The sequence below is a fragment of the Scyliorhinus torazame genome, chromosome 8 (genome assembly GCF_047496885.1).
Source record: "Scyliorhinus torazame isolate Kashiwa2021f chromosome 8, sScyTor2.1, whole genome shotgun sequence".
NCBI lineage: Eukaryota > Metazoa > Chordata > Chondrichthyes > Carcharhiniformes > Scyliorhinidae > Scyliorhinus > Scyliorhinus torazame.
In genome coordinates, this window is record NC_092714.1 from 109476891 (window position 1) to 109492355 (window position 15465).

General features: G+C 45.2%; 1 protein-coding gene across 7 annotated transcripts in view; it reads left to right on the forward strand.

Moving 5' to 3' along the window:
* Window positions 1–15465, forward strand: part of LOC140428034 (rho guanine nucleotide exchange factor TIAM1-like) — a 473602-nt gene that overhangs the window by 195419 nt on the left and 262718 nt on the right. For 6 of the 7 annotated variants that reach the window (XM_072514009.1, XM_072514007.1, XM_072514011.1 and 3 more), the window contains 2 exons: window positions 12452–12637; window positions 14510–14656. In XM_072514009.1, the coding sequence (XP_072370110.1) occupies window positions 12452–12637; window positions 14510–14656 (333 nt within the window). Of the gene's footprint in view, window positions 1–3789; window positions 3942–12451; window positions 12638–14509; window positions 14657–15465 lie in introns of those variants that run through there. The other variant, XM_072514013.1, reaches the window with a different exon arrangement.

Consider the following 15465-nt stretch of genomic DNA (forward strand, 5'->3'; position numbering starts at 1 on the left):
GACACGATGATGGGGTGATTCCTCTTTGGAGAAAAGAAGAGATTTCTGAAACGCTGGTGAAGAAGGTTGCATCACCCAAAAACGTGTGACAGAAATGGTGGAACTGGGACAATTAAATGGAGTCCTCCCAGGGTAGGGTTGAGGAAGTGTAGTAGAGGTAGCTGTGGGAGTTAGTTGGCTTATAATGAATATTAATTAATAGCCCATAATCAGAAACGATAGAGGTTTGAGGGAGGATAGCAAAGAGTTGGCAATGGACTGAGCGAAGGGCAAAAATTGGAGGCAAAGCTGATGATGTTTTCCAGTTCAGGGCAAAGGCAAGGCAGGGCACCAATACGGTGTATTGTTCCTTCTACCTCCCCTGGGCCATGATCCCACCACCAAACATCAAGACATTTTTTTCTACAACAGTCACCCATCTGATCAACTCCGGTGATCTTCCCTCCAAGACTTTCCACCTCATAGTTCCCCAGCCCCGTACAGCTCGCTTCCAACTCCTTCCCAAGATTAATAAACATTAGTGCCCTGATAGACCTATAGTTTCAGCCTTTTCATGCTTCACTAAAATGATTTATTCCTACCTTGACTACATGACTACATATTTTCTCTCCTTGCCCAGTTTCTCCTCACCTATATCTGTGACTCTTCTGAAACCATTTGTCACTTTAGCAGCTTCCAATTTTGTGACTCTAATAATGTATTGGACAAAGAGTTGAGGAAGGGGGCTGAGTCGAACTAAAGCAAGGAATGTTCCACATTTTCCGTAAAAAGGCAGGCCTAGCTGAGGTCCATATGGGTACCCATATCAATACCTTTTATTTGCAGAAAGTGAGATAAATTAAAGGTGAAATAGTGTGAGATAAATTAAAGGCGAAATTGTGTGAGATAAATTAAAGGCGCAATTGTGTGAGATAAATTAAAGGTGAAGTTGTGCGAGATAAATTAACGGTGAAATTGTGTGCGATAAATTAACAGTAAAATTGTGAGATAAAGTAATGGTGAAATTTGTGAGATAAATTAATGGCAAAATTGTGAGAGATAAATTAACGGTAAAATTGTGTGTGATGAATCAAAGGTGAAATTGTGTGAGATAAATGAAAAGTGAAATTGTGTGAGATAAATTAAAGGTGGAATTGTTCGATGAGAGCAAAAGTTGATTGATTTGATTTATTGTCACATGTACCGAGGTATAATGAAAAGTATTGTTCTGCATCCAGGACAGGGTAGTGTACAGTGGATGGGTGGGGGAGGGTAGGGTCTCAGATATATGCAAAGAACTTATGGGGGCAGAGGAGTCGCAGACCAAGGAGCTTAAGTGGGAAGAGGAGCTCGGAGGTGAGATAGAAGAGGGCTTATGGGCGGAGGCGTTGAGCAGGGTAAATGCGACCAAAACATGCGCTAGGCTCAGCCTGATTCAATTTAAGGTCGTCCACCGGGCCCACATGACAGTGGCCCGGATGAATAAATTCTTTGGATTAGAGGACAGGTGCGCCAGATGTTTGGGAGGACCAGCGGACCATGTCAACATGTTCTGGGCATGTCCAAAACTCAGGGGGTACTGGCAGGAATTTGTGGACGTTATGTCCCAGGTACTGAAAACAAGGGTGGTGATGAGTCCAGAGTTGGCAATTATTGGGGCTTCGGAGGACCCGGGAGTCCAGGAGGAGAGCGGCTGACGTTTTGGCCTTTGCTTCCCTGGTAGCCCGGCGACGAATTCTACTGGCATGGAGGGACTCCATGCCCCCGAAGTCGGAGGCCTGGCTATCGGATATGGCGACCTTTCTCGGTCTGGAGAAAATTAAGTTCGCTCTGAGAGGGTCACTATCAGGGTTTGCCCGGAGGTGGCAACCATATATCCACTTCTTTGCACACTGTTTTGTATTGTTGTTGTTTACGATGCCAAAATGCCTCAATAAAATTGTTTAACAATAAAAAAAGTATTGTTCTGCGTACAGTCCAGACAATTTGTACCATACGTGAAAAAAATAGGACATACATAAATACATAAAAGGTTCAGCTGGACTGAGGAGAGTGATGGTGAATAAAAAATGGTTGGACCTCCATTCAAGGAAGAAGCGGAGTGCTCCAAGACCATCTTGGTGGGGAATGGATGTGTTGATAGATTGGGCCTCCATGGCAATGAGGAGTTGCTTAGAGTCACAAAATTGGAAGCTGCTAAAGTGACAAAGGGTATCAGAAGAATCACAGATGTAGGTGAGGAGAAACTGGGCAAGGAGAGAAAATATGTAGTCATGTAGTCAAGGTAGGAATAAATAATTTTAGTGAAGCATGAAAAGGCTGAAACCGTAGGTCTACCAGGGCACTAATGTTTATTAATCTTGGGAAGGAGTTGGAAGCGGGCTGTACGGGGTTGGGGAACTATGAGGTGGAAAGTCGTGGAGGGAAGATCACTGGAGTTGATCAGATGAGTGACTGTTGTAGAAAAAAATGTCTTGATGTTTGGTGGTGGGATCATGGCCCAGTACTGTTCTGCGTACAGTCCAGACAGATTGTACCATATGTGAAAAAAATAGGACATACATAAATACATAAACGGTTCAGCTGGACTGAGGAGAGTGATGGTGAATAAAAAATGGTTGGACCTCCATTCAAGGAAGAAGCGGAGTGCTCCAAGACCATCTTGGTGGGGAATGGATGTGTTGATAGATTGGGCCTCCATGGCAATGAGGAGTTGCTTAGAGTCACAAAATTGGAAGCTGCTAAAGTGACAAAGGGTTTCAGAAGAATCACAGATGTAGGTGAGGAGAAACTGGGCAAGGAGAGAAAATATGTAGTCATGTAGTCAAGGTCGGAATAAATAATTTTAGTGAAGCATGAAAAGGCTGAAACCATAGGTCTACCAGGGCACTAATGTTTATTAATCTTGGGAAGGAGTTGGAAGCGGGCTGTACGGGGTTGGGGAACTATGAGGTGGAAAATCGTGGAGGGAAGATCACTGGAGTTGATCAGATGAGTGACTGTTGTAGAAAAAAATGTCTTGATGTTTGGTGGTGGGATCATGGCCCAGGGGAGGTAGAAGGAAGTGTCGGAGAGTTGACTGCAAGGTAGCGGTCAGTTCACCTGAAAAAAAACAGTAGGTGACTGCAAGGTAGTGGTCAGTTCACCTGACAAAAACAGCTGACCACCCTTGTCAGCATGTTGGGGTTAGACCTTGGAGAACAGAGTGCACCAAGTTGATAGGTTCGAGTGAGTGAAGGAGGCAGAGAAACTGAGACAATATCACGCTGGCAGTTCTCAATGAAAATTCTCTTCTATCTTTTAGTACCTCCGAGCTTCCACTCCATCACGTTACTTGCTCAAATCCTATTCCATTTCTAACTTTTCCCAGTTCTGATGAAACGTTTTTCTCTCCACAGATGCTGCCTGAACTGCTGAGTATTTCCAGCATTTTCTGTTTTTATTTCATTCTAAAGTCTGTCTGTTGCATTAGGGATTACAATTTTATACTTCCTGATAAATAGTATAATTTGTACATGTTAGCAGTTTGCTCATATTCCCCATAGTTTTCAGCATTTTGTAGTATGAGAGTATTCCTCTGAATCTGATCTCTAATGAAAACTAGTTACATTATGTGATGCTGCCTTAATGAGCTTTAAGTACCAGAATCTGGCGATACAATTTGGTTCTGTTATATGTGCTCATATTTTAACAGTTTTTATTAATTCATGTGATGTGAATGCACTTGACAAAGTCACCATTTTTTATTGATTGATTGATTGCCATCTCTAATTATCACCTTCTTAATTTGCTGGAGTCTGTTTGCTGTAGGTACACTCAATGCTGTCAGGGAGGAAGGTTCAGGATTTTGAACCAGCGACAGTAAAGGCTTGGGGATATAGTCGGAATGGATTGTGACTTAGAAGAGAACTTGCAAGTGGTTTCCATGTGCCTGCTGCTCTTGAGTTTAGACGGTAGAAATTGTGAGTGTGGATAATGCTGTGTCGGAACTTGTGTTGCCCTTAGTGACTACAAATAGATTTCTGTATTGACTGTTCAACTAACTGCTGTGCCAGCAGGTAGACAAATGAATCATCAAATATGCATCTGTAGAATTTTTGTATGTTTCTGCTGTGACTGACTGGTTCACCTCTTAACGTACAAGGAGATAAAATCAGATTTCCTTTTGAGTGGTTTGGTGTTTCTGTGTTCAATCAGATACTAGGGAAAACCATTTCAACACTTCTTTGAGTACCAAGATCATTTCTGATCCACAGCAAATACAGTGAAACAAATAAACCTCAATTGACTTCCCCAGGTAAATTGGGAGTTCTTCCGTTATCCTTAATATTCTTATACTTCGTGCCTCAGTTTAACCTCCCTTCTGCCACTTGCTTTTCACTCTCATATAGGTTTTTTTGGCTTTGCCTGCTACTTACTCCATGTGTTCTAGTGCATAAATCACAAACATCTAGCCAGCAGGTCCAACAAGTAGTCAACAAGGCAAATGGCATTTTGGCCTTTATTGCAAAAGGGTTGGAGTTTTAAAAATAGGGAGTTTTTTTGCAAGGGTACAGGGTGTTAGTGAGGCCTCACCTGGATATTGCATACAGTTTTGGTCCTCTTGCATAAAAAAAGAAATCGTAGGGCAGCACGGTGGCGCAGTGGTAGCACTGCAGTCTCACGGCGCCGAGGTCCCAGGTTCGTTCCCGGCTCTGGGTCATTGTCCGTGTGGAGTTTGCACATTCTCCCCGTGTTTGCGTGGGTTTCGCCCCCACAACCCGAAGATGTGCAAGGTAGGTGGATTGAACATGCTAAATTGGAAAAAATGAATTGGGTACTCTAAATTTATTTAAAAAAATATATAGTAACAGTGGAGGCAGTCCAAAGGGGATTCACCAGGCTAATTCCTGGAATGAGAGGGTTGTCCTATCAAGAGAGAATAAATAGTCTGGGTCTGTATTCCTTGGAGGTTAGAAGAGTGAGGGATGATCTCATTCAAACATACAAGATCCTGAGGGGGCTTGACAGGGTAGATGGTGAAGGACGGGATTTTCCGACTGGAGAAGCCCGTCCGAGGTCCATGGATCTTTCCATTGTCTGCGTCTCGCCCGTGGCCGTCTTGCGGTGGGCGGGGCGGAAGAATCCAGCCGATACGTTTTCACTAGTGGGACAGCCTCGATCAAGGGGACATAGCTACAAGATGAAAGGCCGTTCATTTAAAACTGAGATGCGCAGAAATTTATTCTCACAGAGGGTGATGAATCCCTGGAATTCTCTGCCCTGGAGGGGTGGAGTCTGGATCATTAGAAGTACTTAAAGTGGAGATGGGCAAATATTTGATACATTGAGGAATAGAGGGCTTTGAGGAAATGGCACAGAAAAGGCGTTGAGGCCGGCATAGATCAGCCATGATTGTATTGAATGGTGGAGCAGGCTTGAAGGGCCTGTTGTCCTACTCCTGCTTCTATTTCTTGTGTTCTTTTGTGCTGTCTTTGGATACGCCCATCTCTTTCCAGGGCTTCTGCTCCTCAACACGAGCAATCCTATTTGATATTTATCAGTGGGTATGTGTCCTAAGTGAGCGAATTAGATTATATCTTAATATATCCTTTGGCTGAGGTGCTGTAATTAACTAATAATCTTGACTGAGCAAGTAAATAATTTTATAGTCCGACCAAAAGATTATCACATCAATCGTGCCTGAAGATTTCTCAGTGTAACCTTTCTTTTAATTACTTGTGTTGATGCTCTATCTAATGAAATGGGGAGTCTAACCTTGAGTTGTAAAATGTTGATTACTGTCAGCGAGTGAATAATCTATATTTCTCGGCTCTACTTCAAAATAACGATATCAGTCTAAGAAGTTTAAATAATAGAAAACTGCCAGCACCTTAGTAGATTTTTGGAGAAATCTTACCATATTTGTTACCAGTGTTGACTTCCGGTGGCGGGGATGTGCTGAACGTTCGCAGGAAAGGTGACTTGGAAATAGGCACTTTGAGCCCAGAAATCATCTGTTAAGCCAACTAAACCATCCCACCCTTCCTCGAAACCATCAGTGACATGGAGCTATGCCCTTAAATCCACAAAAGGGCTGAAAGGACAATAAGACCAGCAAGAGCCAAGAGAGAAAGGTCAAGGCGGCGGACATGGGAAGCGAGGTGGAACAGGACATGGCGGAGCGAGCCAGATTGCCAATACTAATGCCAGCCTACCACTAATAGGACAATGGATGGAATTCCTAACACAGGGGCTCCTTAAACATAGAGGCGATATAAAGAAGGAGGTTATGATGACAGTAAAGTCGACGGTTGAAGATGCCTTAGCCCCCATAAGGAGGCGATGGAAAGGGCGGAGCAGCGATTGGAGACTCCAGAGGAGAGGGTGCGGGAGCTCGAGAAGGCCACCACCAACAAGGTGACTGGATTGCTTCATTGGAAGTGATGGTGGCAAGCTTAGTGGAAACACAGGGTACACTCGGGGAAGATGGAGGACAAAGAGAACCAGTCATGCCGTCAGAACCTCCAAATTCTGGGTCTACTGGAGAGCACCGAGGTAGAAACGCCACAGAATTGGGAATGCAACAACAATAAGGGGCACAAGAACAATTGTGTGTGATGAAGTTGCCTCGCTTTCGTATAGATGCAAGTATCAGGAAGGGAGGGGGGAAAGAGGACAGAAGGGCATCAAAATGGGAAAAGGAGAGGGGGGGTAAGAGAAACACAACGGGTAGGGAATGGAGAGATTTCTCCGACTCCGACTCCGACTCCGAGCATGCTAGCATGGGGAGAGGGGGGCCACAGAGAACAGGGCAGTACGGTAGCACAAGTGGATAGCACTGTGGCTTCACAGCGCCAGGGTCCCAGGTTTAATTCCCCGCTGGGTCAATGTCTGTGCGGAGTCTGCATGTTCTCCCCATGTCTGTGTGGGTTTCCTCTGGGTGCTCCGGTTTCCTCCCACAGTCCTAAGACGTGCAGTTTAGGTGGATTGCCCATGATAAATTGCCTTAGTGATCAAAAAAGTTAGGAGGGATTATTGGGTTACGGGGATAGGGTGGAAGTGAGGGCTTAAGTGGGTTGGTGCAGACTCGATGGGCCGAATGGCCTCCTTCTGCACTGTGTGTTGTATGTTCTGACACCCAGCAGAGAAATCGGGGGGGGGGGGGGGGTTCCAACACTAGGTCAGTGGGTAGGAGATGGGGCAATGGAGGGGTGATGGAAAGGTAGACTGGGACCATGGGGGGAGGGGAGTGGAGTAAGTGGAAGGATGGAACACTGGTTGCAACAGGTCGCACATGACAGCAACAAACTACTGTAGACGACCATCTTGAATGGCCCTCAAACAAAGGGAAACCCCAGAGTGCAGGGGCACATCCATATGGTGAACACGGCCATCTTGGATGCTCCCTGGGCAAAGGGAAACCCCGGAGTGCAGGGGTGCTTTCACAGGATGATTATGGCTGACCCCACAGGAGGGGGTGGGGGGAACAGAATCTCATGTCATAATATTCACCTGGAACACCCGGGGACTTCATGGTCCAGTGAAAAGATCCTCTGCGGGATTCTCCGTCGGCGGAATCCTTCGTTTCGCCAGCAGCACATGAATGACGGGTTTCCCGACGGCGTGGGATGGCCACAATGAGACAGCCCATTGGGCGGCAGCCAGAACGGAGGATCCTGCTGCCGCAGAGGTGCACCGTGCTGGAAAATGGGACTGGCGGGATGGAGAATCGTGCCAAGGGTCTTCGCCCATCTGAAAAGCCTGAGGGCCAATGTAACCGTTCTCCAAGAGACGCACCTGAGGGGAAAAAGACTGGCTGAGGGTAAGGGAGAGCTGGGTTGAACAGACGGTTTGAGCGTGTTACGGGACGAGCGCTGGGGGGAAGGGGTGCTCACGCTGTTCAATAAGAGGATGACATTCACAGCGACGAAGACGGTTATGGACCCGGGGGACAGTTTGTCATGGTTAGCGGTGTCCTGGAAGGGGCACCAGTGGTGTTTGTAAATGTGTACCGCCTTAACTGGGATGAATCAGAAATCCCCGACATAGACTCCTACCAACTCATCATGGTGGGGGTACGGGGAAGAGACTTCAACTGCGTACAGGACCCAAGGATGAACAAATCCAGCCCCAAATCAGGAAAACAGTCCAATATAGCCAAAGAACTGAATGTCATCATGGAGCAGATGGGGCAGTGGACCCATGGAGATTCACACCCAAGGGAGAGGGAGTTCTCCTTCTCCCAAGGTCCACAGGATATAAGCCATGATGTGGAGATGCCAGCGTTGGACTGGGGTGGGCATTGTAAGAAGTCTTACAACACCAGGTTAAAGTCCAACAGGTTTGTTTGGATCACTAGCTTTCGGAGCGCAGCTCCTTCATCAGATGTGTGAAGAGGTGGGTTCCACAAACATATAGACAAAGTCAATGATGCAAGATTATGCTTTGAATGCAAGTCTTTGCAGGTAATATGGTGTGGTTACGAGGATAGTGTGGAGGTGTGGGGATAGTGTGGAGGTGTGGGGATAGGGTGGAGGTGTGGGCTTGGGTATGGTGCTCTTTCCAAGGGCCGGTGCAGACTCGAGGGACCTTCTGTACAGTAGATTCTATAATTAAGTCTTTACAGGTCCAGACAGTGCGACTGGAGAGACGGATAATCACAGGTTAAAGAGGTGTGAATCGTCTCAAGCCAGGACACTTGGTAGGATTTCGCAAGCCCAGGCCAGATGGTGGGGGGTGAATATAATGAGACATGAATCCAAGGTCCCGGTTGAGGCCGTACTCATGCATGCAGAACTTGGTTATCAGTTGCTGCTCGGCGATTCTGATTTGTTGCAAGTCCTGAAGGCCACCTTGGAGAACGCTTATCTGAAGATTAGAGGCTGAATGCCCTTGACTGCTGATGTGTTCCCCGACAGAAGCCAACATTCCTGCCTGGTGATTGTCGCGCGATGTCCGTTCATCTGTTGTCACAGCGTCTGCATGGTCTTGCCAATGTACCATGCCTCAGGACATCATTTCCTGGTGAGACCATGTAGACGCTGTGACAACGGATGAACAGACATCGCGCAACAATCACCAGGAAGGAATGTTCCCTTTCAGTCTGTGTGGCTACCGCAGAAACCGTCCAGCAATGGGTCAAGACATTGGGAGCAGAATGGAGGAGAGTTCCTGCATGGGGACATCCCTCCAAGAACTGGTCACAACCGCACTCCCATTCCCCACCCCCCCCCCAATCTGCAAAAGACACAAATTTGCCCCCGCAGTAATGAAGCCTCCTTCAGAAGTTTGCAATGCCCACACCTCCTTTGGGCAGCACGGTAGCATAAGTGGCTAGCACTGTGGCTTCACAGCGCCAGGGTCCCAGGTTCGATTTCCCGCTGGGTCCCTGTCTGTGCGGAGTCTGCATGTTCTCCCTGTGTCTGGGTAGGTTTCCTCTGGGTGCTCCGGTTTCCTCCCACAGTCCAAAGACGTGCAGGTTAAGTGGATTGGCCATGATAAATTGTCCTTCGTGACCAAAAAGGTTCGGAGGGGTTATTGGGTTACGGGGGTAGGGTGGAAGGTGAGGGCTCAAGTGGGTCGGTGCAGATTCGATGGGCTGAATGCCCTCCTTCTGCACTGTATGTTCTATGTTCAGGAGAAGGAGAGGACAAAGGGCCACTGACGGTTGGAGACCTGTACGTAAAGACAGAGTAGCAACCTTCGGGGAACTGACGGACAAGGTCCAGCTCCCGAAAGGGAACGAGCTAAGGTACAGCTAAACCATGAACTTCCTCTGCATGGAAGTTCTGGCATTCCAGACACCAAAATACTCACTGTTGGACAGACTACTGACCGCAGGCGAACTAGGAGACGGGAACTGTGCAGACATGTATGGACAACTAATAGAGGAGGAGGTACGCTCGCCCCTGGACGAGACAAGGGAAAAGTATGAGGAAGAGCTGGGCAGGGAGATAGGGGGGAGGACTCTGGATCAAGGCACTGCACAAGGCAAACTTCACTTTCACGTACGCATGCAGGGTAACATAACAGTTAAAGATGGTGCACAGGGCGCACCTAACCAGGGCAAGAATGAGCGGATTCTTGCCGGAGGTGGAGGATAAGTGTGAGTGGTGCCAGGGTGGCCCGGCTAACCACACCCACATATTCTGGTCTTGCCACAGATTTGTCGGGTACTGGACATCCTTCTTTGAGGCCATATCCAGGGTGGTGGGGATGATAATGGAGTATAGATAGTGTCAGTCTTTGGAGTATCAGAACAGCCAGAGCCCTTCATGGGGAGAGGGGCAGACGCCCTAATCATTGCCTCCTTGATTGCCCGCTGGAGACTCCTGCTTGGCTGGTGATCGCAGCATCACCCAAAACAGCAGACGGGCATCAGAACGGACCACAAAACAAAGAGAGGAAAGGTGGGGAGGGGGAGCAGGAAAAGGGAGTGGGGGGTAGGGGTTTGTTGGGGGACAACGTATTTTTTTTTGACTTTGTTTCATTTATGCTGAACAAGCGGACCCTGTAATATAGGTTTTACATGTAGGGATTGTATATTATGTGGATAATGAGTACCCAATTCTTTTTTTTCCCCCAATTAAGGGGCAATTTAACATGGCCAATTCACCTACCTTGCACATATTTTTAGGTTGTGGGGAAGAGATCCACGCAGACAAGGGGAGAATGTGCAAACTCCACATGGACAGTGACCCGGGGCTGGGATCGAATCGGGGCCTCAGCGCCATGAGGCAGCAGTGCTAACCATTGCGCCATGGTACTGCCCATATTAGGTGTATAATAACTGAAACTACTCTTGGTTAATGGTGACTATGGGTGTTTCCTGATTCCTTTTTGTCATTTGTTTATGTTAACATGCGGGCTAATGTTTGGGGGTTTGATGGGAGGAAGAGATTGTTGTTATTGATATGGGGATTGACATTGCATTCGTTACTGGTTATTGTTTATTGTTGGGTGTAAATTTGGGAGAAAATGTGAAAAAGGAGGAGAATAAAAATATATATTTTTAAAACTACTGTTGGTGTTTTAATTTTTGATGCATGTTTTGTTTTTTGTCTTGTTCTGTAACTGTTGATACAAAATGTGAAAAGCAAAATAAAGAAATGTTTTTCAAAGTGCCAGGCTCTGACTGAAAACCGGCGTGTAGCTCTCTAGCTGCACAGACCAGTTTTTACTCCAAACCTTGAGCCGCTCTGAGAAAAAAAAATCGGTAGGCGGGATTTTTGCCGTCACTGTGACGTGACGGGGCTTGATAGAGCCAGCAAGGTTGGCTCCACAGAGATTAGGGCATAAACTTCAAACGATTCCCTGACCACAAGATTGAATGCCATCCCACCTTCCCCCCCCCCCCCCTCCCCCCCCCCCCCCCTCCGGTAAACGTTAGGACTCCCTCACAAGCATTGGAGCCTCCGTAACCCCCCCCCCCCCCCTCTCCCTGCAGCACTGCAGCACTAGTGACGAGGCTCTCCCCACCCTCCCCCGAAACGGCAATATCGGAGCACCTACGCCTCCCTAGGCATCAGCCGCCCCATAACACATGGGAAACCCCTTCCATGGGGCTATGCGGAGGGTGCGGCACACCCCTGGCACTGCCCCTGACACATTGGCACTGTCCCAGACATGGTGGCAACTGTGCTGTAGAGCAGTGCCAGGGCTTTAACCCCCCCCCCTCCCCCGGGCTATATTTACCTTTGCACCCTGGGGAGGATCCCCTTGACTGAATCACATTTTAAATTGTCATGTTGTCATGTCAGCAAGGTTAGACTGTTCAGTGAGGGGAGATCATGTGGCGGGCGGGTGGTCCTGGCTGATGACGTTAAAATGCATGTTAAAACATTTAAAATGAGGTGATGTGAACCTTGCTGTACCTGCATACTAACTTTATGATTTATGTATGAAGACTCCCAGATCCCTCTGTACCACAGAGTCTGCAATCTCTCACCATTTAAATAATTTAAATAATACACTGCTTTTCAGTTCTTCTTGTCAAAGTGGACAAGTTAATATTTTCTACATTATACTCCCTCTGCCAAATTTTTTCCCAATCACTTAAACTGTCTAAACCTTTGAAGACTCTATATCCTCATCCGATCTAGATTTGTGTCATCATGAATATACTTTATGTACATGGGGCATTGATATTAAGTCTAGTGCTTTTACTTGGGTTTTGTGTGCAACAACCCATTGAATCCAATTACTACTGAATTTGAAGCAGTCGAATCTGAATAAGAAATTGTTTCCCTTAGTCACGATGAATAATAATCCATATTCTGCATGCTTTATCCACTGGTTGATTGCTGTCTTGTTGTTTTACCAACTGATAAAGCTTTTATTACAGTACATTGAGTACGGTCTCTGAGAAGGTGATAACTGATCACCAGTCATTCCATGTCCTCTTCCAATGCAGCATAACAAATACATATGCATTGTTCCTGTAGTGATGAAAATTGTATTATGATTTCCATTTTCTTCCACCTTTAAACAGATCTTTTTATGGGAACAAAATCTAGAACAGTTTCAGATTGATCTTTTCCGACATCGTTGTTATATGGCAAGTCTTCAAGGTGGAGAGTTACCAAATCCAAAAAGACTTCTTGCATTTGCCAGTCGGCCAACCAAACATGCCATGGGTCGTTTAAATATTTTCTCTGTGTCCTCATTCCATGCTTTGGTGAGTAGGGGCTTTTCATAGTAACTTCATTGCAGTGTTAAGGTAAGCCTACCTGTGACAATAAAGATTATTGTTATTATTTGTAGAATTTAAATTCGACTATAAATGAAACGAAGGAGCAGCTTGAACCAGCAATAATTGCAAGATGAGCAGAAATGTCATCAACTCGAAACTTTTTAAAACCAACAGAATTATCCCACATCTTTATTTAATATTCATCTATGTAATTTATGTAACATATAAAACCAGTGCAACCACAGTTTTCAAATGATTTAGTGAGAGCAATACATTTCAGGGCCAACTGCAGGTGAGTAGACTAGTGATTATTTAATAGACAAATTCTGTTTTGATTGCATAAATGAAACTTTTATTGAATGTAATTATTTAGCTAATTCCTATTTCCTTGGATAGTAAAGTTTTTATCACAGGTCTCTGGCTCCGAGTATGAGATGACTGGCTTTGGACATCAGGCACTCTGTCACCTTCCACTTGTGATTTATTGGTGTTTCATGAAAATTAACCAACAAATGGAAGTGCACATAGACTTTGAGGATTTAAGCGTGGCGAATGCATGCATGTCAAACTAGAGACTTGCGTTTTCAGATGCATTCATCATATTACAGATTAGTTATCCTTGCAAGGAAAAAGGATAGAGAATGACATCCCTGTAAACAACAAATAGCTTCTGATTGACTTCAAAAATAATTTTTTTCACATAAAGCATGAAGAAGAAAACCTCTGAACTGAATATTTGGTAAGCGTAACTAGCCTCTAATTTGACTCCAGGAGGCAGAGCAATTATGCCTTTTGCCTCTGAAGTGACAAAGCTGCATTTCAGCAGCAGACGCTTTTACCTTGTACATTTCAAGCTATAATGTTCTGTGTCCTTACAAACAACATCTCCTATTACCCTGAATAGGATGCAGACGAGCCGCAAGTAAATGTTAAAAAAACATGTTATAACTGGCATGTATTTATTGTAACTGCAAAGGATCCTGAGCACAAAAACCTTAGTTGGCTCTCAGTTTTGCAGGGGAATCAATGAAAAGTACTTCAGCGTACCAAACAAACATCTTTCCAAATCCTTTCAGCACCCATCTGCAATCATTGCCATAACTCTGTAGCCCCTTTGGTTCAACTCGCTGCGAACGCCATAGATAATCCATGATATATTAAAAAGGGTAGAACAAACTCGCAACTATTTATGGGAAATATTCATATCATATGCTGGCAGAGTGACATGGGTATAACATCCCTGCTGTAGTTTTTATATTTAACAAAAAAGTGGGTGACAATTAACATTAACCTATCCAGATTTTAATATGAAATACACACAAAAGAGAGATCTGCATGTGGAGGTGTATGTGGAAAATATATTGACCATCTGAAAATTGTGTTAAATGTTTTATGGGGAAAAAATGTCATAGAAAGTAAAATGGTTTCAAGTGTCGAATATGAAAATTCTCCCTATATTTGTAGTTTTGATTTTATGTTTTGACTTGTGTATTTTTTTTGTTGGTATGTACAATTGTTATTTTATTACTTCCTACCATTCAAAAGACAGATGTTGATCCAGTTTAACTGGATCGTCTTTTTGCACTGTTTATTGATCATAATTGTGTGCGTCTTAGTGGTCTTGGCACAACACTTGAATGCATCTCTTATGTGAATAAAAGACACAAGGACTGAAATATGATTTGATCAGGGACAATCGTCAAATCTGCCTGAAAAAAGTAGCAACGAGACATACGTGCTTTTGATATTCTCAACCGTATTTACTTTGCACAGGTTATACGTTATTTAAAGAATGATGCCCATTATACATCAATCTTTCATGACTGTCTCAAAATCAGTGTGATATTGTTATTTTAGGTGGCAGCCCGTACTGAACCTGGTTTGAAGAACCAAACTCAGGCACTTTCCAGATCCGTAAGCAAACGGAAGAACAGATTTTCCTCCCTGTGGGGATTGGATACAAATTCAAGAAAGAAAGCTAAAGAAAGACCGAGTATTAATCAGGTTAGATACTGTACCAGAGTTTTTAGTGTCAATTTAATGCAAAAATAATTTCTGAAGATACCAAAATCTTAAGAATGAAGCTTCTGACCTTTTATATGGGATTTTATTTTCATACAGTGGTAACATTTGAAAATGTTGAGAAATGCTGCAAAATTTTGAAGTATTGTGAACTGTGATGATGGGAATGATAGACTTTAAGAGGGCACAGGCAGGCTGGTGGAATGGCTAGACAGGTAGTAGATGAAAGTTAATTCAGAAAAGTGCGAAATGACTGAGTTTGGTGGGAAGAACGTGGAGAAGCAATATAAAGGATAAAGTTGGATGGGAGATTTCGGATGGAAGGCGAGGGAAGTCAGGGTATAAAAGACCTATTCCGGGGAGGTCGTTTTGCGAGGCTTGAGGAGTTGGGGGAGAAATGTGGACTGGGGCACGGGGAAGTATTTAGGTACTTGCAGCTCCGGGACTTTGCCAAGAAGAAGGTTCAGAGCTTCCTGATGGTGCCGGCCCCCTCATTGTGGGAAGAGGTATTGAGGACAGGGGGAATGGAGAAGGGGGTGGTGTCGGTGCTCTATGGGAAGAATTTGGGGGAGGATTAGGTTTCCTTGGAGGGGTTTAAAGCCAAGTGGGAGGAAGACTTGAGGGAGGTTGTGAAAGATGGTTTGTGGTGTGAGAGTGATAGCCTCAACCTCGTGCGCGAGGTTGGGGCTGATATAGCAGAAGGTTGTGTGTAGGGCGCACCTCATGAGGACGAGAGTGAGCTGACTCTTTGAGGGGGTGGAGGATGAATGTGAGTACTATGGGAGGACCCC